This window comes from Trachypithecus francoisi, unplaced genomic scaffold (assembly GCF_009764315.1).
Source record: "Trachypithecus francoisi isolate TF-2019V2 unplaced genomic scaffold, Tfra_2.0 Lachesis_group5, whole genome shotgun sequence".
Taxonomy (NCBI): Eukaryota; Metazoa; Chordata; class Mammalia; order Primates; family Cercopithecidae; genus Trachypithecus; species Trachypithecus francoisi.
Window position 1 is genome coordinate 79953179 of NW_022681470.1, and position 24780 is coordinate 79977958.

Genomic DNA, 24780 nt, shown 5'->3' on the forward strand with positions numbered 1-24780 from the left:
CTTATTGTTTTGAGCAGAGTCACTGCAAGATTAGCAGAGAAAGATTGGTGGGCATAATCTGATCAGACAGTGACAGCATGAGTTTCTGATTATTAAAATACGTAACATACTACGTTTTATATATAATCGTATATGTAATTACAGCCAAGCGTGGTGGCTCACGCCTGTAATCCCAGCACTTTGGGAGGCCGAGGTGGGCAGATCACAGGCTCAGGAGTTTGAGACCAGCCTGTCCAACATGGTGAAACCCCGTCCCTACTAAAAAAAAAAAAATTAGCTGGGCATGGTGGCATGCGACTGTAATCCCAGACATTCAGGAGACTGAGGCAGGAGAATCACTTGAATCCAGGAGGCGGAGGTTGCAGTGAGCAGAGATTGCACCATTGCACTCCAGCCTGGGTGACAGAGAAGACTCCGTCTCTCTCTCTCTCTCCATATATATATATATTATTTATATATATATAAAATTATATAATAATCATGCAATAATTTTACAAAGATGTCTTGGTGTCAATTCAGCAAATACATACTATTTTGTGCGAAGTATTATGCTGGAAGAGAAATGTTTAACAGAAAACTGACATATAAAACAAACTTTTTCAAGGAGTTTATGCTCTGAGAAAAAAGGATTAAAGTATCCAAATAATACAGGCAGATATAAGATTAAGGTAACAATAAGGGAGGAGCAAACTGCCATTAGGGATCCCGAGGATGGAGAGATGACATTTGGCTGCAGGGGATTAAGAATATCATAATGAAAGTTGAGTGGAGCTTTTAGATAAGTTACGGATGGAAAAGAACAGAAAACACATTTTCACTGAACGTTAGGTGAACTTATGAAATAACTCTGAAACTATAAGCTAGGACCAGAGTATCTGAAATCACTTCAGTTTCCACTTTTGAAGCAAATATAATCCTTTAAAAAATTATCTAGGGCTGGTGTAACACAGCCACAAACTTGGTGGCTTAAACAACAGAAATTTATTGTCTCACAGCTCTGGAGCCCAGAAGTCTGAGATTAAGATGTTGTCAGGGTTGGTTCCTTCTGAAGGCCGCAAGGGACACTGCTCCATGCCTGATCCCTAACTTGGTGGGGTCTGCCAGCGATCTTGCATTCCTGGATTGTGGATGCATCACCCCGAGCTCTGTCTTCACATTCACATGGGTGCTCCTTCTCCCTGTGCGCATTTATGTCCAAATTTCCCCTCGATAAGGACACCAGTCATACTGGATTAGTGCCCACCATAATGACTTCATTTTAACATGATTCTCTCTGTAAAAACTATCTCCAAATGAGGTCACATTCTGAGGTACTGGGGGGTAGGACTTCAACCATTCTTTTTTAGGGGACACAATTCAGCCCATAGCAGTAATACACACATTCACACACACACACACACACACAGTTTCATATAGCATGTGCCTTTTAACTTTCTCCTCCAAGACAGGGTCTCAGTGTCACCCAGGCTGGAGTGCAGTGGTGCCAGTAGCTGGAACAGTAGGTGTGTGCCACCACGCTCAGCTAATTTTTACTTTTTTTTTTGGTAGAGATGGTGGTTTCACCATGTTGCCCAGGCTGGTCTTGAATTCCTGGGCTCAAGAGATCCACTCCCCTCGGCCTCCCAAAGTGCTGGGATTACAGGCGTGAGCCACCACGCCCAATGCAAGTGTCTTTTAAAAAGTGATGTTGAGAGTCAGGTGTTTATCCTAAATCAGGTCATGGATCATAACAGAAAAAAATATAAAAAGAAATGTTCTAGCTCAGTAGCTTCTCACATAGTTTACTGATGTAACTATCTATCTGCCTTCAGACTCCCTCTCTCACAGTCTAAAGATGAACAGGTTGTACCTGAGATTAGAGAAAGTATAACAACTCATTTGTACGAAGCATTACAGTTTAGAAAGTATTTTCTCACACTGCATTTCATTTGATCTTCAATTCTCTCAAGACAATTAAGTCAGCAAGGTAGATATCATATTACCAGTGAGCATATGAATGAATGAAGTCCAAGAGGGGTTCAGTGAAATATTTTAGAGCCCCACTTTAGATGAATACAGATGGCAACACAATTCAGGTGTTCTGAATTACAGCCCAGATATTTTTCATTCCATCATGATGTACCCAAAAAGAATGAAAGTACAGTTATCACTTTTATTTGTCCTTCATTTGGAAAAATTTGTCTCGGATGCAGCCTACTGAAGAGTGTATTGACTGATGATTCAGTTCCATTGATAAGATTATCTGGGAGTTCTTGGTATAGGCATGAGGGGAGTTGTAATTAAACAACTGGCAGTGGTATCACTATGGGACTGATGGGCAGAAGCAAAGAGCTGCCTCTACTCACTGAGCTAAAGGCTACCTTCGTAACTATGAAAACAACATAGAAGTCGGCTCCGCATTTTTTGTGGGGCTGAGTTGACTCTTACTTGGTGGCAGATTGGTTTAGATGCATGAATCTTGGATTGACTTATTCAGATGTTAGTCATATTATTTGTAGACCATCCATCAAAGGTCTTGCTTGTTTCCTTTAGGAATATTTAAAATACAAAGATTCTAATTCAATCCAGCAGAAAAAGCCCTTGTGCTATAAATACAGGTAAATAACTGGGTCCAAAAGGCCACACCTGTTTTTTTCTTAATTTTTGTTGCTTTTCCTTTTTCAAAAATGTTAACATAAAACAATGTTTCTATTTATTGAGAAAAAACATTTGCCAAGAACCATGTTCAGCACTTTATATCAACCTTTCCAGACCATCCCATTTTATAGAATAACGGTAAGGCCCAGCTAGGTGGGGGGCTTCAGCCACACTGGAATTTGAACCCAGACCTTTCTGACTCCATAGAACATTTTTATTTTTTTCTATGAGGGGAGGTAGGAAGGGAATGGGGTGTTGACAGCTTTACAGAGATGTAATTCACATTCCATATAATTAATCAGCTAGGGGCGAATAATCCAAAATACAGAAAGAACTCATATAACTCAGTAACAAAAATATAATTCAATTTTTAAAATGGGCAAAGGACCTACATAGACACTTCTCAAAAGAAATTTGAATAGCTAACAGGTATATGAGTAAGTGCTCAACATCTCCAGTCACAACGGAAATGCTAATCAAACCAGGAGATACAGCCTCACATCTGGTAGAACGAATAGTATCAAAGGCCAAAGATAAGTGCAAGTGAGGACGAAAAGAGGAAGCGCTTGTATGCTGCCAGTAGGGATGTAAATTATGGAAAACAATACGGAGGTTCCCCCAAAAAATTGAAAATAGAAAATTCTGGGTATATACCCAAAGGAATTGAAATCAAGATTGCAAAGAGATATCTGCACTCCTAGTTCATTGCAGCATGACTCAATGTCCTTTGGCAGATGAATAAAGATAGGGTTTATAAAAATACAATTAAATATTGTTCAGCCTTATCAAAGGAAGAAATCCTGCCATTCGGATCATGGAGGACATTATGCTGAGCAAAATTAAAATAGGCAAGACCACAGAAAGAGAAATATTGCATGATCATCTCACTTGTATGTGAAATCTGAGTCAAATACAGAGAAGCAGAGGGTAAGATGGTTGCCAGGGGCTGAGGGAAGGGGGAAATGGAGTGATATTGGTCAAATGGTACAAAGTTTCAGTGATACAAGATGATTTCTGGAGATCCAACGTACAGCACGGTGATGACAGCTCAGTACTGTATTACATACTTGTAATTTGTTAAGAAGATCTTAAATCTTCTCATCACACATACATACACAATGGTAATTATGTAGAGATAATGAAGATATTAATTAGCTTGACTGTAGTGATCATTTCAGAATGCATATCAAAACATCGGGTTGTACATCCTAAATCTATACATTCAGAGGTTTCAAGGAGAAAACAAGACTTTAAATTATCTTTATTTAGTTATTGCTAAAGTGTCTTAAAGTAGTAGTGATGAATGGTTATAAGTAGTAACCATATAAGCAAGCAGTCCTGTCAGACTGTTCCAGCGCAGTATTTCCGCTCACCGCTTATATACAGGAGGTAGGGTTCATATAGAGCAAAACACATCAAACTTGCTCAAAAGTTACATTCAAGCAGAATCTTATCAAGGTTTATGTGTAAGAGTACATCTGGTTATGGATTACAGAAACATAATCACTAATCCCATCAGACTTTATCTCATGTGTAGGAGAAGGCAAGGACTGGGGTCACTTAAGGAATGTAGTGACTCAGGCAAGAGACATGGGGGTGCCCCGTGCTTTATGCTGTTTTGTCTTCAAGGCATCTTTCCAGAGAGTTGCCTGTCGTCACAGGGTCACAGGCTTTGTGAAGTGATGCTGGCAAGCAGAAATGAGCAGACCTGGGTTCTTACCTTTGCTGCTTTGTCTCACTCCACCTGGCTCAGTGCTCTGCATGTAGTCAACACCGACTGCACTGGGAGGCCATACAGATACTATGTGAGAGTGTGATCTTTGGAACCACATTGATTGGGTTAGGATCCTGGTGCCAACACCTATGAGCTGTGACCTTGGCAAGTTACTTCATCTCCAATGACCTCATTTTCTTTACTGGTAAAATAGGGATAATTCATAGGACTGTGGTGGTTTTACAATGAAAGGTAAAGCCCATAGTACTTGATGAATTTTAGCTATTACTGTTATTCATGGAAGCAGCTTAAACATCAGTGGACCTAAAAAAAAGTTTCACAGGTGAATTGCACTAACAATTAGATAAGAACATTTGATGTAAAAATGTTGAGACAGCTCTGTATGGAAACCAAGAATCATATCTACTCATTTCTTTATTCTCACCTCCATTTTCTTAGAGATCAAAAGAAATCATAATCCTATTTTATTACTTTTGACGAAAAGTTTCAGGAAGCAGATCTTGGCCTATGCTTTCAGATGTTTTCCACATATTCTGGGAATTTCACTGCTAGAGTATTAGTCTTATACAGAACTCCTACACAACCGAATCATGGACTTGCAGCAGTAAAGCTATCCTATTTATGTTAAAAGTTAAACTTGGTTTATTTTGGCTCTGTGGAACGCCTACTCATTTTACATGTCCTTTCTAAGTACTTCTTTATTGATAGACCTTTCTTACTAAGTAATATTGAAATATAAACTATTCACAAAGCACAATTTGTCCCCTAATCTTCTTGCAGATGGTTTAGAATTAGTAGGAATATAAGCCAATGGGAAACATGTCTCGCCATCTAAATATTAGACTTGCTCTGAAGTGAGTTAGTTTTCATGGAACTCAATTACCAGTTATCCCAGCAGTAAATGTAAAAGCCAAGACATTTCTGAAGAAGCACTTATTCTACCAATTATCCCAACATATTATAAAGCTCAGCCCATATTCCAGGAAAGTTGCTGTTAGCTTCTGGCTAGGTTTTCCCAGTGGGTTTACTGTGTGACTCAAGGATACTATTCCACTGGCGAGTTTCCTCCACTGTCCAGCTACATACCGCTGCATCCTAGTTTCCAAGAGAAAAAGGAGAGGGGACGCATGAGTTCTTTTTCTCCGAGACGGAGTCTCGCTCTGTCGCCAGGCTGGAGTGCAGTGACACTATCTCAGCTCGCTGCAGCCTCCACCTCCCAGGTTCAAGCAATTCTCCTGCCTCAGCCTCCTGAATAGCTAGGACTACAAGCGCACACCACCAAGATTAATTTTTTTTTTTTGGTATTTTTAGTAGAGAAAGGGTTTCACCATGTTGGCCAGGATGGTCTCAATCTCTTGATCTCGTGATCTTAGACTGCTGTGCCAGGCACCAAAAAGCCAAAAGCCCTTTGAAGTGAGGCCAGTGCCAGCTGAAAAGAGCGAGCCCTCCCTACTGCTACAACCCAAATTAGTCCTCTAGAGCAAAAGGTCTCTCTCTAGCAGGAGATTATTTTGCCCCAAACTGTCATGTCTTTATACTGAAAGAGAAGAGTTTTTTTTTTTTTTTTTTTTGAGACAGAGTTTAGTTCTGTTGCCCAGGCAGGAGTGCACTGGCACAATCTTGGCTCACTGCAACCTCCGCCCAAGCGATTCTCCTGCCTCAGCCTCCTGAGTAGCTGGGATTACAAGTGCCTGCCACCATGCCCAGCTAATTTTTGTATTTTTAGTAGACACAGGGTTTCAACTGTGTTAGCCAGGCTGGTCTCAAACTCCTGATCTCATGATCCACCCAACTAGGCCTCCCACAGTGCTGGGATTACAGGCGTGAGCCACTGCACCTGGCCGAGAAAGAGTGTTTTTCTAAATCCTTCTCTCTTTTCAAAATTCCTCAAGAGAACTCATCACCAATATATTTCTTCATGGTGGTATACCTAAAATTGATTAATTAGCATACAAAAGAATATAAATTCATTTCACAGCACCACAAGTTACAGTTTATTACACAATAGCTAGAGGCAAAGCATTTGCAAACAATAACTGCTGTAGAACTATATTCTCTAATATTTTGTCATTTGAAGAATTATTCTTTAACAAATGTAACATTTAACATTACAAAAAAGAAAACAGACACAGTTACAAAGAGCAAAGGCAGTAATACTGTTTCTCTAGCTATAAATACAAAAATATAAAAATATATAAAAATAAGATTTTTGTAGTAATATAAGCTTCTTAATACATAACTACAAAAAGACATTCAATAACTATCTACTGAGCTACTTACTGTGTAGCTACTACTGTGAAATAACTAAAATTCAGTATGAGAGTCTTGGATTTACAATACTGTATTTTTTCACAGATCTCTTCATCCGCTTAATTTTCTTCCCTAAGATTTGATGATCTTGCTTTAAAATATACCGAAAATATCTACAACCTATAAAGTAAAGCAAAATAAAAAGTTTTAATACTCATCACATTTTCACATTTTTCAAGTATATTTCTACATTTTTAAATTTTTGCTTTAAGTTTAGCACACTATGAAAATAGATTTATTTGTATTATCAATATGTCCTAAACATATTCTCAGCTGTGACCAATGAAATATATTTCTTCCTATATACAAAATGTATTTGCATTACCAATATGGCGAAAGTATATTCTCAACTGTGCCCAATGAAATATATTTCTTCCCATACACAAAGATGTTTGTAATCCATCATAATTAAAGCATAGACTTTAGCTTGTTTTCTACCCTTCCTCCTACACCCTAGTGATGGTGATAGGTATATTATATACAGTCACATATTAAATGAGCCTTCTCCAAAAGCACATTTGTACAGCTTCCTTCTCAACGTTAGCTTGTAAATCAGTCAAAGTTACATTCATAACAGTAAGAAAGTTCTCTGTAGAAAATCTTGGTGTGAAGGATTAGAATAAACAAATCATAGGTTAGAAATGGTTAAACATTATCTATTCATTCTAGCCATGTAGCGAGCAGCAAGGTGGAGACCACATAGCTCTGAAAGAGGTGCCTCGTGGTCATTACAAGTTCCACCTGCTCTTCATAGTCTTATAACACAAAGGACTGTCAAGCATTTGTCAAATATTTCAGACAAATGAATCATATTCCGTAAGAAAAACGTAAACTGGATATTGAGGATTTTTAGAGTTGGTAAATGAGTAAGACCGTAAATCACATAAGAAAAATTAATTTCATTACGGTTTCAGCTTGTATGCATCTATCTTATCTGAGAAAATGCAAGGACATATACTGTATCTATAGTAACCATTTTTATTATTCCTGAAACTAGTATGCCAGAATTGCTAACATTTTTGTTTTATTGTTTTTCCTGAGATGGGGTCTCACTATGTGACACAAACTGGTCTCAAACTCCTGGGTTCAACCAATCCTCCCACCTCAGCCTCCCAAGTAGCTAGGATTATAGGTGCACTGCATGCCACCAAACCCAGCTAGTAACGTTTTACTAGCTGGGAAGCAGTGGTGTCTATAATATTACCAAAATAATTTGTGTTTCTAAACATATCATACTACCTTAGTAAAAAAATATTTTGCACACAAATTTTTGCCTGTACCTATATAGAAAGCTGGAAAGAACTTTGTTCCCACCCTAACATAGAGAAAAAGCTTTAAAAACTACAAATATTAACTCGCAAGTCCATGACAGCTGAAGTCACAGGGCAACCAAGTAGCTTCAATCCCAACAAGAAAGGCCCCTCCAAGGAGAAATGGGCCTGGCTTGCTTTTAGCGAGACATGGAAAGAAAGAGAGCCATCATACCCCACTCTAAGCACAAAGCAAAGGCAGACCATGCCTAGAATTTGAATCCTATAAAGTAAGGTTGGTAACCAGAGCAAGAAGAAAGCCCAGCTTAACTAATGAATAGACTGATTTAACCCCACACTAACAGCCTGAGAGGAGATGTGGCTCTTGCGGGAGTAACTGATGCCTCATATTTGTAGAGCACTTTAGAAATTATGAAGCACTTTGATGCGATGTTCACATATTTACAACAATAAGACGGGTGTTACAATGCCCACTTCACAGAAAAGGCTCCTAAAAGTTAATTGCTTGACCTAAGTTACATAGCAAGTGAGTGAGAGAATTGGAAAATTAACCCAGATCTTTCCTTTTTTTTTGAAGGAGTCTCGCTCTGTCGCCCAGGCTGGAGTGCAGTGGCATGTTCTTGGCTCACTGCAACCTCCACTTTCCGTAACCCAGATCTTTCTACTCTGCTCAGAGACCTGTTGATAATTGTGCTAGATGCCTCTCTACTCATAAAGTAGTAGAAAAATGACAATCCAGGCCGGGCGCGGTGGCTCACGCCTGTAATCCCAGCACTTTGGGAGGCCGAGGCAGGCAGATCACAAGGTCAGGAGATCGAGACCACGGTGAAACCCCGTCTCTACTAAAAATACAAAAAATTAGCCAGGCGTGGTGGCAGGCGCCTGTAGTCCCAGCTACTAGGGAGGCTGAGGCAGGAGAATGGCGTGAACCCAGGAGGCAGAGCCTGCAGTGAGCCGAGATCGCGCCACTGCACTCCAGCCTGGTGGACAGAGTGGGACTCCGTCTCAAAAAAAAAAGAAAAATGACAATCCAAATCACCTTTCTGTTCCTTGTCATCAGTGTATTAGAGAATTTTTATTTTCTTCTTAATCAACGTTTTATTACATTCACTGAGACTACTAATTCCAAAATAACAGAAACTATATTCAAAAATGAACTGGAGAATCTCTTCAGGACACCTTAAGCTCCCTAGCAATGGACTGCTTACTAGTGGTCACTGTAAGATTCATTTTCTTCGTTTCTGGACATACTCTGTGATAGTTTCATTTCGGTACTGGCCACCTTTTCAATATTTCAGTGGTAGAAAGCAGGTAAGAATTTTACCACCCAAAATATTTCTTCTCTTTGAAGAAAAAATCAATATTCCTTTTCTTTGAAGATAATTTTTTTCATATGCTAGTAGAAGGTATTCTTTTTCTTAAGTGGAGGAAATGTTTCATGCTTACAGAAACAGACAAGTAAATATTAGTATAATATGAAGCTATTAAAGAACAGTGAGATCAATAAAGAATATTTTGATACTTGAAACTATCAGTAAACTTCCTATAAAACAAGACCAAATGGTCAATTCTTGTGAAAAGTCTGTATCATGTATCTTAATGCCCCCTAACAACACTCAAGTCAGGAGACGAAAACCATTCACAATCAATGATATGAAATCACTGCTTCTAATCTAAGCACATGACCTGGTCCCAACTCAGGATTCACTCTTCCATTAAGCAGTTACGTCTTAAGCACCTAGTATTTTTAGGTACCACGTTAGGTAAACTCTAAATGAATTATTCCAAAATCAGTCAAAAGCTATGTCCAGATAAAACGAAAACAAAAACATGTACCTTTTCCTAACAGTAATCCAGCCACAAAAGCTTTCTCACAGGCCAAAGCTGTATCTTCCTTCCAATCACTTTTTGCCCAAAAGTAGCTGAAATGAAAGCTTGGCCACCAGTTTTTCCTGGAGTTCCACTCATCTTGAACCCACGCAAGGTGGTTTCTGGAAAAGAAAAATGTCAAAAGAGAGGGTCAATGATGTGAACAAATCTATATTACCAGAATTTAGACTTAGAGTCTACAGAAAGATGACAAGGAAGATGTTTCCAAGCTAAATTCTGAATATGGCCAAGGCATAACATTGGCAACAACAGGAAAGCAAATCCTTTTTTGTTCTCTTCTATCTCCATATCCCATTTTCCATTTCACTAAACAGACAGTTTAGCACAGTGTCTTCGAGTCTGTGCTAAGACTCGACGCCAGACTCCTGGATTCAAATATCAGCTCTTCCATTTACTATGTATGTGATTCTGGGCAAGTTGCTGAACCTCTCTGAGCTTCAGTGCCCTTGAGGACATTACCGGTACTGATCTCATAGGACTGTTATTAAGATTAAGCTATTCCAGTAGTAGGGTACAGCAGGTCTTATATAAAGCTCTTTGCATAGTGTCTGGTACACAGTAAATATTCAATCAACATTATCTATTACTATTACTTAAGTAAAAGCTTACTTAAAATTATATGCTGCCATGAATGACTATCCAAATTAAGATGCCATTATTATACAAATACATGAACAAATAGGTTAAACTGTTAAGTGCAGGCAATTCTATGTATCAGTGAATAATTTATTCATTGCATATATTTAAGGTATACAACATGTTTTATATACATAAACTTTTTTGTGTGGTGGGAACACCTGAACTCTACTCATAGTAAATTTCCTATACGCAATACAATATTAACTACAGTCTGTGTTGCACATTAGATCTCTATAATTTAATTGAGCAAATGCTTATTGGCACCCATGTGCCCCCTATGGTAGAACAAACAGCGGTTCGAAAAAATGAGCCTCTTTGCTTTCAAGGACCTTATAATCTAGTAGGAGTTTATTCAGTGCTTGAGATTTAGAAAATGGTTTACAGTGAGTGCGTCAACATATGACACCAAAACCATTTATAAACAGCACTGTCCCATCAAGACAAGTCAGATCTGAAGCCTGAAACAAGTTCCAACTGATACTGAATTGCCTAACAACTGGATATAATAAATATATGAAACAATTTTGTGATATCCCTTCTTCTCACACACTAAGTAAAAATAACAGGAAATTCATTTTCCTTTACTCAAAATGTGACACTAATAATAATATGAGCAGAGGTACACTTTTAGATACCCAGGTCACAATGGATTTAATGAGTATTTGTTGAATGAATAGTGTATGATGATCTTGTGAGGTCCTAAAAATACTCACTGAAAAAATGATCAAATACAGGTAGGAGGAAAGCTGCTTCCCACGTGATCTTACAAGTTAATGACGCACAAATCAGGAGTTTTTAGCAAAGAGTGATCCCTGCTAGTCTTTATTTCCAATTGGAAAACACATATGTAGTCCTTAGCAAGCAGCAGTGCTAAGTACAGGATTTATTTTGATGGCATAAAAAAAATTGATAGAATTTTTGTATGTTCCCCTTATGACTCTGTATTTCTTTGCTTCAGAAGAAAATGTACTCAGAAAACAGCTAAAGACACAGTTCAAAAAAAATCCAAAAAGTAAAGATCTTTAAAAATTGATAGATATTAGCTAAAATATTGGGAAATATTATTCATGATGACCTAGTAATAAATACTGTATGTTTCTTACCCCATTAAAGTCTTTTTCAGATATTTTGCCAAGTATTTCCAAGCAGTTATATTCTTAGTGCATCCGGCAAAATCTAAGACTCCAAATAATACCTCCAACCCCAGTTTACGGTGTTCTTCTTTTTCTGCAATGGTTGTAACAATTCAAGTTTACATAAGATATTGAAGTGTACAAAGCTAAAATATACATGTATACTTTATCAACTGTATATATACTTTACATATATGTTGTTGATAAAATACTGAATCATAAGCCTTCTGGTTAACAATTTTTAAAAATTCATTATGCTTTTACTCCTGCAATGAATCTGAAAAACTCAATAAAAATTCCTGCTAAGAGCTAATAGTGGTGAGTCTGATCTCAGTGTGGGTTACACTCCTCTACTGAGAACATTACTTAAAGTATCTGCCCTGTTTGGGCATTTTACACATGTTCTTTTATATTCAGAGTGGAACCTAGGCAGTCCTAGGACCAGTTTGGGCTTAGCCAACTTATTTCCTTCTATGAAGGAGTATGCTCTTTTGTATGGTGTGCTGAAATCTAGTAGGGATTAAAATGGAGTGAATTATATAAAATCGAGCCATTTCTCTTTTGCAAACTACTGCCTTCACATTGTATGACAGGAGTAGGCAAACTTTTTCTATAACGGCCCAGATAGTAAATATTTTAAGCTTTGCAAGGCATACAGTCTCTGTCACAACTACACAGTTCTGTCACTGTAGTGCAAAAGTAGCTGCAGGCAATACATAAATAGATGGACATCAACAGAACTTGATTTATAAAATCAGGCAAGGCGTGGATTTAGCTGATGGGCCATAGTTTGCTGGTCCCTAATCTATAGCTTGTCTACACAAGGTAAAAAACAAAATTTATTTATTACCTGATTTTCTAAGTAATGTATGGAATTCCAACATCAATTTATGAGATGGTACAATCTGATACAAAATCTGAAAGAAAGAACAGTCTTGTAATTTTTACATACTTGTAAAAGCATTTCTCAGATTTCAGCTTACTTCCAAAATAAAGTTTTTACTATCTAATATGCTCTCCATAAATTTATTAATTATTTTTAAACTACCTTGCTTTTTATCTAATTTCAATCTAAGTATAGAAAAGTATTCTCTGTAAAGCTGGGTTTTTTTTTTTTTTTTTTTTTTTTTTTTAAGTCCCTGCTAACAAGATAGTCAGGAGAATTGAGGGAAATAGGCAGGGACTTTTTATTTGCTCCTTATATACATCTATATTGTTTACCATGCTCAACAACTTAAAACAATTTATTTCAGAAGCCAGGACTGAAGAAAAAAAGAAAAAAATCAATTATCACAGAGAAAATATACTTATTTACTAAACAGAAGAGATCACAGAATATTTATATAAAGCAAAAAAAACTAAAAAGATTGGGAGTTAATTTCACAGATTGTGCTCAGGAACAGTTTACTAAGGGTATATGAGTAAATATTTTAACAAACTTTCACACAACGAAAAAATTTCTCTTTTAAAAAACAGGAAGGATTATTTTTATGAATATTCAAAAAATGGAATTTAAAGTAATACTGTATTTTTCATTTTAATATATTTAATTCTAGAAATGAATTCATTCTGCTTACTAAAGTATTTGACCTTACACTGAAGTAATTTCCAACAAAATTAAAAGTAAATTTTGTTAATTTCTGTTAATCGTTTTTAAAAAGATCAATCAAGATCAATACACCAATATCAGAGAATATTATTGAAATTTGGTTCCTAAGAAAGTCACATTTGTCTCATGATTTTATAGAATTCTGTTTATGGCTCAATTCACTTTTTTTTTTTTTTTTAATTGAAATATAACATGTAGCAGAAGTGTATACAAATCATGGCATCCAGTCAGTTTTCACAAAGTTAAACACTCAGGTAACCAGCACCCAGATCAAATAATAGCATATCACCAGAACGCTAGAAATCCTCCATTAGGGCCGGGCGCGGTGGCTCAAGCCTGTAATCCCAGCACTTTGGGAGGCCGAGACGGGCGGATCACGAGGTCAGGAGATCGAGACCATCCTGGCTAATACGGTGAAACCCCTCTCTACTAAAAATACAAAAACTAGCCGGGCGAGGTGGCGGGCGCCTGTAGTCCCAGCTACTCGGGAGGCTGAGGCAGGAGAATGGCGTAAATCCGGGAGGCGGAGCTTGCAGTGAGCTGAGATCCGGCCACTGCACTCCAGCCTGGGTGACAGAGCGAGACTCCGCCTCAAAAAAAAAAAAAAAAAAAGAAATCCTCCATTAGTTTTGAAAAATTCTTAGTCATGAGCCCTTCAAATGTTAGGGTTTTTTAAAAATTAGTTTGCTTGCTTTTGCCCTGTTCTATTCAGAGGTACTCCACCTCGGACTCCAATGACAAATATGTCAGATCTTTTCACCAATTCACTTGTATGCTCATTTCTGCACCTTTCATCCTTTTTGTCCTCCATGGTTTAGCCTGGTATTTTCTATGCAGCTCATTAATCCTCTCTTTTGCTATGTTCAATCTGCTATTAAACCCATGTATTGAGATCTTAATTCCAAATACTGTATTTTTCAAAAGGAAAAACAGAATCTTTCTAAATCCATCTTGTCTTGAATATAAATGAGATAAGTATTCAACAGTTATTTTCTGTAGCATTTTTAAAAATCTTTTCAAAAACACCATTAGTGACTGATAACCTGAATGAAAGCACAGTCTTGCTTTTGTTTTAAACACAATCCTTAATATTTTTTAATATAAATGAGCCAAAAGCTATCTTAACAGAGTAAAATAAAAATAGCAACTTCAAAGGTATTGTTTAGTCCAGCCTGGGCAACATAGCAAAAGCCTGTCTCTCCAAATATACAAAAAATTAGCCAGGCATGGTGGCATGTGCCTGTAGTCCCAGCTACTCGGGAGGCTGAGGTGGCAGAATCACCTGAGCTGGGGAGGTGGAGGCTACAGTGAGCCTCACGTGATCATGCCACTGCACTCCAGCTTGGTCAACAGAGTGAGACCCTGTTTCAAATAACAACAACAGCAAAGGATTATTTAGTAAAACAAAGCCTGTTGAAAAATTTATAAAACATAGTTTCCACATCTGAAGGTTTGATAATGCCAATTTTGATCATGAAAAGTATAAAGATAATCGGTCTTTTAAAAGAAAACAGAGATAAGAACTTTACTCTATCATTTCTTTAGGTTGAAAAGGACCTTTGTCTTTCACCCCTAAAATGCCATTATTAAAAAGTGAACACAAAATATACAAATAATTCCTATACTTTAACAACAAAAACCAAACACCCAATTGATAAAAGGGCAGAGGACTTGAATAGACATTTGCCAAAGATGATAAACAAATTGGCAATAAGCACATGAAAAGATACACATCACTAGACATTAGGGAAATGCAAACCAAAACCACAATCAGACACAGAGACCACTTCACACCCACTAGGATAGCGGTCCCCAACCTTTTTGGCACCAGGTACTGGTTTCGTGGAAGACAATTTTCCCACGGACCTGGGTGAGGGTCAAGGATGGTTTCAGGATTGCATTATTTATGCACTTTACATTTACTGTGCACTTTATGTTATTACATTATAATATATAATGAAATAATTATACAACTCACCATAATGTAGAATCAGTGGGAGCCCTCGCTTTCCTGCAACTGGATGATCCCATCTGGGGGTGATGGGAGACAGTGACAGATCATCAGGCATTAAATTCTCATAAGGAGCATACAACCTAGATCCCTCGCATGTGCAGTTCACAATACGGTTCGGGATCCTATGAGAATCTAATGCCACCGCTGATCTGACAGGAGGCAGACCTCAGGTAATGCTCACTTGCCTGCCATTCACCTTCTACTGTGTGGCCTGGTTCCTAACAGGCCACAGATACTGGTCATAACGATCCATGACCCAGGGGTTGGGGATCCCTGCCCTAGGATATCAATGATCAAAAAAGGGAATGGAGAATAGAAGCTGTTAGCCAGGATGTGGAATTGCTGGTGGGAATGTAAAATGTGTAGCTGCTATGGAAAACAGTTTGACAATTCCTCAAAAAGTTAAAGAATTACCATATAATCCAGCAATTTCACTCCTAAGTATACACCCAAAAGAAGTGAAAGCAGGGACTCAAACAAATACCTGTACACTAATCTTTAGAGCAGTATTATTTATAATAGCCAAACAACAAACACAACCCAAATGTCTACCAAAAAATGAATAGATAAGCAAAATGTTATAGGTACATAAAATGGAATATTATTCAACCTTAAATAAAAATGGCCATTCTGATATATGCTACGACATGAACCTTCAAAACATTATGCTAAGTGAAATTAGCAAGACACAAAAGGACAAATGTTATATGATTCCACTTATATGAGGTACCTAAAATAAGCAAATTCACAAAGATGGAAATTAACATAGAGCTTTTCAGGGGCTGGGAAGAGTGGGCAATGAGTTACTGTTTAATGAATAGTTTCTACTTGGGATAATGAAAACATTCTGGAAATAGACAGTGATGGTGGTTGCACAAAACTGAATGAATGTACTTAATGCCACTAAATTATGTGTTTTAAAAATGATCAAAATGGTAACATTTATTTTTGTATATATTTTCTCACAATTTAAAATGTTAAGCAATATTATGTACAACAACCCCATGAAACACTTAGCGACAAATTTAACAAAATACATACACTAAAAACTACAAAACAGTTCAGAGAGATATTAAAAACCTAAATAAATGGAGAGACATGCCATGTTTACACTTTGGAAACCTCAATACTGTTGAGATGTCAATTCTCTCAAACTGATCTATAGATTCAAAATCTCAGCAAGACCTTTTTGTAGCAACAGATAAATTGATTACACAATATGCATGGAAAGTTAAAGAACCTAGAAAAGCCAAAAGCAATTTTGAAAAAGAACAAATTTGTATGACTTTCATGATATGATTCCAAGACTTGCTACAGAGCTACAGTAATCATGTTAAGGCCATATGAGGTATTACTACACACCCATTAGAATGGCAATAATTCAAATTTAAAAGACCTACAATACCAACTACTGGCAAGGATGTGAAGAAACTGAATTTTCATATATCGATGTGGAAATATACATCACTAGAACACAACGGACTTCATATACAGCCTACCGGTTTTCAACAAAGTTCCAAATGTACTAAATGGAGAAAGGAGAGTCTTCAATATAATGCTGGAACAACCATATGGGAAAAAATAAATCTTGACCTTTGCTGCACACTACCCACAAAAAGTAGCTAAAAATCTACCATGACCTAAACATAAAACTATATAACACATCTAGAAAAAAAAAAAAAAAGAAGAGACTCTTCATTATCTTGAGATAGGCAAAGATTTCTTAGACAAAAAGTACTAACCATAAAAGAAAAAAAATGTATAAACTGAACATCAAAATTAGAAGTTTCTACTCTTTGAAAGATACTATTAAGGAAACCAAAAGGCAAGGCACAGAGAGAAAATATTCATAATTAATATTCTTCACAAAGGACTTATATCCAGATTATATAAAAATTTCCAAATCAGTAAGAAGACAATTGATCCCCCCAAAAATAGACTAAGTAGTTGAACACTTGACAAAAGAAGATATAGGAATGGCCAATAGACACATTAAAAGATGCTCGACATCATCAGTCATTAGGGAAATACAATTTAATGCCACGTGAGACACCACTATATACACCCACAAGAGGCTATTATTCAAAAGACCTCCAATACCAAGTGTTGGCACAGATGTGAAGAAACTGAATTTTCATATTGATGTGTGAATGTCAATGGTACAGTCACTTCAGAAAACAGTTGGGCAGTTTCTTAAGAAGTTAGGCACATACTTTCCTTACTACTCTTAGGCAGCAACTCCTCTCTCAGGTAGCTACCCAAGAAACATGAAAATATATGTGTATACACAATCTTGTACATGAATTTTCTCAGCAGCATCATTCACAATAGCCAAAAAGTAAAAAATTACCCAAACGTCCATCAAGAAGTGAATGTATAAAAATGAAATACTATTCAGCAGTAATAACAAATTACTAATATACACAATAACATGGATGCATCTCAAATATGTTATGCTGAGCAAGAGAAGCCAGATTAAAATGACTACATAAGAGTCCATTTATATGAAATTCTAGAAGAGATAAAAATTAATCTATAGTGACAATAAGCAGATGAGCGATTGTCTGGGGCCATGGGTGTGGGGACAGACTGACTACAAAGGGAAATGAAAGGCATTCCGGGGTGACAGAAATGTTCTCTTATCTTGATTAGAATGGTGGTTCATGAATGTAATGCATCTAAGCATATGCTTAAAATAAGTGTGTTTACTCTCTGAAAATTAAATTTCAATAAAGTTGATTTTCACAAAATATCAGTGCAGAGTATTCCAACCAGGTTTGAACAAGACTTCTGATCCTCTCTCCTCAGTCTCACCCAGGCAGCAGGAGATAATGTGAATGATACATACATGGAGATGGCAGCTGGAGCCAACTTTCTGTTTATCTCAGTGTACTGTACATTATTGTAATTTTCTGTGGATGCTATAAAAGTTAGAAAGCAATGGCCTAAGAATGTTTTAATGTAGATTCCCAACCCTGTTCAAACATTGAGAAAAAAATTCTATACCTTAAGCACACTTATCATTTTTGATCTCGGTGCCTTCTGTCTCTTTAGAAAGTTGTATAAGTAGATATGGGCATTTGGATTTGATGGAAACTTTTCATCATATGCATAATTGTTGAGTACCTCTTGGGCTCCATCTCGATCCCCATAGAATTCCAGCATCTATATAAAATAAATCATAATACCTTAGCTGAATTCTGTAAGACAGCTGTGCGAAAGATAATACACAGTATAAGTTTACTGATGGGTATTTTTTAAAAATCACAAAACTGACAGGGTTCCCATTTTTTCCCTATATTTTGTTACTACTAATAAAAAATGCAGCCACCTCAACATAAATTCTCTTCCTATAAAAAATAAGAGTCCTCAAAGCAGGGAACACTAATGCTTGAAAATGTGATGCAACTAACCTCAGTGCCCTACATCACTGCAGCCACAAAAGGAGTGCACAAGAATTGTAATTGCTTTCATTCTGTTCTCATCCTTACACAGGAATTTCCAGGTTATGATTTTGGAGATTATCTTCTGACAACACAAATATCAATTCACCACTCAATAACTTTCACAAAGCAAATTATTTATTGTTCCTAGTGCTTAGCACCAAGACCCTCAGTCCTTTTACGACGACTCTGGGATGACAGGACATTCTTACAAACTTCCAAAAAGTCATCATTCTTTATCTCATATATTATGACCCACTTTTTCAGATTTTTGTCCTCTTTCCTTCTATATTCCACCAAATCATAAAATATCTTACTGTGTTTCTTTTAAGCTCAACAAGAATAAGATTGAATTAACAATTACAACTTTACTGCTATTTATTTCATATATACTTGGCCACGACGGGTTATACAGTGGTGAAAATAAACAAATTCAGACCAAACAAGGGACATAATATTTTTGTTTCCTTTTAAATAATTTTTTCCATTAGTTTCTTTCTGATCAATAAAGATTAGGCATGGAGTCTTTGTAAAGGCTTTTGACAAAATAAAACCAATACATTTTATGAAAATTCTACTTACTTCTACATAACTCTTCACAAAAGGGTCCCAAACTCCAGGAATTTTAATCAATGCAGAAATATCTGCAGACGTCTTCCAGCTGTGGTTGAACACATCCTGGGCTACTGCGTTGTAAGCATAATCATCCTTATCTGCCCAAAGATAAAAGATCTTTTAACATTCATTAAACATTGAGGACTTCTATTAAAGTAGTAATTTAAAAAACTACCTGCGAGAAAAACTCAGTTCCTGATAGCTACAACGGCAAATTTCAACAAATATTTAAAGGAAAATACTAATTCTTCACAAATTCTCCCAAAAAAGGACAGAAAAGAATACTTCCTAACTTATTCTAAGCCAGTATTACCATGATACCAAAACCAGACAACACAATAAAACTACAGATCAGTGTCTCTTATGAATATAGCTGCAAAAATATTTAACAAAATACTAGCAAACTGAGTCCAGCAACATATAAAAAGCATTATACATCATGTCCAAGTGGGATCTATACTAGGAATGCAAGGTTGGCTTAACATCTGAAAATCAATTAATGCAAATAATAAAATAGAGATCTATTGATCTAAACCAAATCAAAAGAATACAGGACCAAAACCACATGATCATCACAATAGATGCAGAAAAAGCATCTGAAAAAACACAATAACCCTTCATGATAAAAACACTCAACAATGTAGGAATAGAAGGAACTTCCTCAATCTGATAAAGGGCATCTATGAAAAACTCATAGCTAACACTGAACTGAATGATAAAAGATTGCATGCTTTCCCCCTAAAATCAGGAATAAGACAATAAGTCTTTTCTCACTACTTTTGTCCACTATATTGGTGGTTCCAGCCAGGACAATTAAGCAAGAACATAACAAAAAGATATCCAAGATTGGAAAGGAAGAAGTAAAACTGTATCTATTTGTAGATGACATCATCTTGTACATAGAAAAATCCTAAGAATCCACTAAAAATTTACTGAACTAATAAATGAGTTCACAAAGGTTGCAGAGTACAAGATCAATACACAATAATCAACTGTGTCTACACACTTCCAATGAACAATCAGAAAATTAGGAAAACAATGCCATTTGCAAAAGCATCAAAAGTAACAAAATGGGTATAAATTTTACAAAAGAGATGCAAAATTTTACTCTGAAAAGTGATACTGTTGAAAAAAAATTTTAAAGACCTAATTGAATGAAAAGACACTCTATGTTCAGTTGAAAGACTTACTATTGTCAAATTGATCTACAGATACATGTAATTCTTACCAAAAACTCAGTTGGCCTTTTTGCATAAGTTGACAGGCTGATTCTATAATTCATATGAAAATGCAACGAACCAAAGAAGAACAAAAAAGACAGAGTTGGAGAATGTATTCTATGATTACAGCCAGACATGGTGACTCATTGCTATAATCCCAGCACTTTAGGAGGCCGATGTGGGTGGATCACCTGAGGTCAGGAGTTCAAGACCAGCCTGACCAACATGGTGAAACCCTGTCTCTACTAAAAATACAAAAAAATTAGCTGGGCATGGTGGCGCACGCCTGTAGTCCCATTTACTTGGGAGGCTGAGGCATAAGAATCGCTTGAACCCGGAAGATGCATATTGCAGTGAGCTGAGATCATGCCACTGCACTCCAGCGTGGGCGACATAATAAGACTCGGTCTCAGAAAAAAAAAAAAAAATTACTACGAAGTTGTAGTAATCAAGACTGTGTGATATGGGTACAAGCAGAGACATATGTAGATCAATGGAAGATTCAGAGTCCAGAAATAAACCTCCACATTTATAGGTAACTAATTTTCTTTTGTGTATGTTTAAGACAGGGCCTCACTCTGTCTCCCAGGCTGGACTGCAGTGGCATGATTTCAGCTCACTGCAGTCTCACTCTACCTCCTGGGCTCAAGTGAACCTCTCACCTCAGTCACCCAAGTAGCCAGGACTACAGGCACATGCCACCACACTCAGCTATTTTTGTATTTTTTGTAGAAATGCAGTTTCACCATGTTGCCCAGGCTGGTTTCAAACTCCTGAGGGCTCATGCAATCTACCTGCCCTGGCCTCCCAAAGTGCTAGGATTACAGGCATGGCCACTGCTCCCGGCTGCTAAATAATTTTCAATAAGGGTGCCAAGACAATTCAGTGGGAAAATAATAGACTTTTCAATAAATGCTACAACTGGATATCCACATACAAAATAATGAAGTTGGGCCCCTACCCACTCCATAAAAATTAACTCAAAATAAATCAAAGGCCAAAATATAAGAACTAAAACTTTAAAACTCTCAGAAGAAGTAAAAATCTTTGTGACCTTAGAGTAGGCAATAGCTTCTTAGATGTGATACCAAAACTACAAGCAACAAAAGAAAAAATAGTTAAATTAAACCTCATCAAATTAAATACTTTTATGCTTCAAAGGACACCATCAAGATAGTGAAAAGAAGGCCAGGCACAGTGGCTCACGCCTCTAATTCCAACACTTTGGGAGGCCGAGGTGGGCAGATCACTTGAGGTTAGAGGTTTGAAACCAGCCTGGCCAACATGGTGAAACCCCATCTCTACTAAATACAAAAATTAGCCAGGCATGGTGGCAGGCGCCTGTAATCCCACCTACTCAGGAAGCTTGAGGCAGGAGAATCACTTGAACCTGGGAGCCAGAGGTTGCAGTGAGCTGAGATTGCGCCACTGCACTAGAGCCTGGGTGACAGAGTGAGACTCTGTCTCAAAAAATAATAATAGTAAAATAAAATAAAAAGATAGTGAAAACCCACAGAAAAGCTGAAAATATTTCCAAGTCATGAATCTGATATATCTGATAAGAGAATTCTGTCTAGAACAACTAAAGAACTCTTATGACAACTCAATAATCTAAAAGCAGGTAACTCAATTAAAATATGAGCAAAAGATCTGAATAAAAATTTCTCCAAAAATGATATACAAATGGCCCATAAGCACATGAAAAGATGCTCAACATCATTAACCCCCAGGAAAACGCAAATAAAAACTACAAGATGCCACTTCACACCCACCAGGATGACTATAACAGAAAAGACAGATAATGACAAGTGTTGGTGAGGATGTGGAGAAATTTGCACCCTCATACACTGCTACTGGGGATGTAAAACAGTGCAGTTGCTTTGGAAAACAGTCCAGTGGTTCTTAAAAAGGATAAACTTAGAGTTACATGACCCAGCAATTTCCCTCTTAGGTATATACCCAAAAGAAATAAAAACACATGTCCATACAAAAACTTGTACATATATGTTCACAGCAATGTTATTCGAAATAGCCAAAAGTAGAAACAATCTAATTGCTCATCAACTGATGAATGAACCTAAGATGTGGTATCCACAATGGAATTTTATTCAATAATAGAAATGAAGTACCATTACATGCTATAACATTAAAAACATGCTTTCTTTGTCAAAATTTTCTGTTACCGAAAAAAAAAAAAAAAACATATTATGCTAAGTAAAAGAAGACCACATACTGTATGATTCCATTTGTATGAAATGTCCAGAATAGGCAAATATCTAGAGGCAGAAAGGAGATTAGTGGTTGCCTAGGACTGGAGGGGTGGGGAGAAATGGAGAGTACAGGGTTTCTTTTTAGGGTCATGAAAATATTCTAAAATTGTAGTGATGATTACAACTCTATGAATATACTAAAAACCACTGAGTTGTATATTTTAAGTGGGTGAATTTGTATGGTATGTGAATTATATATTAATTCTCAATAAAGCTATACAGAAAAAAAACATGAGAGATCACTATACTCAACAAACTGGCTGATATGAAAACTGACAATAGCAAGTGCTGAGGAGAATACAAAAAAAAGAAAACTCTAATCAGATTGTCAGTAAAGTACAAATTGGTAACCTCTTTGGAAAGAGTTTAGTATATTATGTACTACAGTTAAAGATGCACAAAACATATTCTATGACAATTCTACTCCTAGAAATGCATACTTAGGTGCACCGGTATACAGAAATTAATAGGGGTTAATTTCAAAGCAGAATTATAATAGCCCAAAATAATAACCTAAATGGCCATCAGTAATAGAAGGAATAGTGTGACTATCATAAAATATTTTATAACTATAAAAATGAAAAAATTAGAGCTATATCCAATAATATGTATTATCTTAAAACTGATTTTGAACAAAATATGCAAGGCCTAAAAGAACATATACAGTATGACTCCAAATACAGCATTCAGATATAGGCAAAGCTAAACCACATTGTTTACAAATGTATACATGAGTGGAAAGAGTATAAAGAAAAACAAGGGAGTGATTACTGTAAGTCAGGACAGGGATTTTCTTGAGAGAGAATGGGAGGAAATGTGATCAGGAAGGCACACAGGGAGAACTTTCAGGTTAGGGTGACAGTATTTTGTGTTCCTTAATCTGGGTGGTGGTTATGTGAATGTTCATTTTAAATTTATTCATTATATCTCACATTTGTTTTACATGCTTTTTCTGTATCTATTTCGCAATCTTAAAGATTTACAAGGAAAGTTACTCAAGTCTTTCAAAAATAGCTATTAGAAGCACAAGATACTGCAAACCAAACAGAGGCACTGGTATCTTTTTCCCAGTAGATCGATTAAATACATAGCAATATGAACTTAGAAATGAGGTGATAGGAAAGTAGGCAAGACATGATATGGAAAAAAAATTTTTAAAAAAGGGCTGGGCATGGTGGTTCACGCCCATAATCCCAGCAGTTTGGAAGGCTGAGGTAGGAGGATTGCTTGAGCCCAGGGGTTCAAGACCAGCCTGGCCAACACAGTAAGACCCCATCTTTACAAAAAAAAATTAGTCAGGCATGATGGTGCACACCTGTAGTTCCAGGTCCTCGGGAGGCTGAGGTGGGAGGATCACTCGAGCCCAGGAGGTCGAGGCTGCAATGAGCTGTGATCATACTACTGCACTCCAGCCTGGGTGACAGAAAGACTCTGTCTCAAAGAGAAAGGGGCAGATCCCTGAGTATAAATTGTGTTTGAATTTATTATAGAAGGAGGTTCCTAGTCACCAAGTGCATCAACCTCAACCAAGACAGAGCCACACATATCAGCAAGAAAGTCCCAAGCTGACTCCAAATAAAAGTTCACATGGTAAGTGCCTATGAGTTTCGTTATAAAGAACTAGTCCTAACTTTTTTTCTCGTTAAATAGACACTTGAGGTGAATGATCATCTAAGACCTCTACATATTATCCCATCATCATCTACTGTTGCTACATAACTGTCAGCTATGGAAAGGTACTGAATCATCTATCCACAGAAGTAACATTACAAATGGGATGTTCCAACAGCTTTAATCATCAAATATTTGCTTGAGTTTTACCTAACCACGTGTAAGAAGAACAGTAATATTGACTTTAAAACTAACCTAACCAGTGAGTAAGCTCTTTTGAGAAAGAAATATTACACCAGAAAATATGACAAGACTAACAAAAGAAATAGAGGAATATGACATCAAAGACTGATTAGTCTAAATGGGAAGACATCTACACTAAT

General features: G+C 36.8%; 1 protein-coding gene across 8 annotated transcripts in view; it reads right to left on the reverse strand.

The window, feature by feature from the left end:
- Positions 1–2833: 2833 nt before the first annotated feature.
- TAF1A (TATA-box binding protein associated factor, RNA polymerase I subunit A) overlaps positions 2834–24780 on the reverse strand; it is a 36229-nt gene continuing 14282 nt past the window's right edge. For 6 of the 8 annotated variants that reach the window (XM_033196266.1, XM_033196272.1, XM_033196268.1 and 3 more), the window contains 6 exons: positions 19264–19394; positions 18245–18403; positions 12466–12532; positions 11586–11709; positions 9790–9944; positions 6341–6802 (listed from right to left, as the gene is read on the reverse strand). In XM_033196266.1, the coding sequence (XP_033052157.1) occupies positions 6684–6802; positions 9790–9944; positions 11586–11709; positions 12466–12532; positions 18245–18403; positions 19264–19394 (755 nt within the window). In that variant the 3' untranslated portion in view covers positions 6341–6683. Of the gene's footprint in view, positions 4420–6340; positions 6803–9789; positions 9945–11585; positions 11710–12465; positions 12533–18244; positions 18404–19263; positions 19395–24780 lie in introns of those variants that run through there. The other 2 variants (XM_033196267.1, XM_033196269.1) reach the window with 2 other exon arrangements.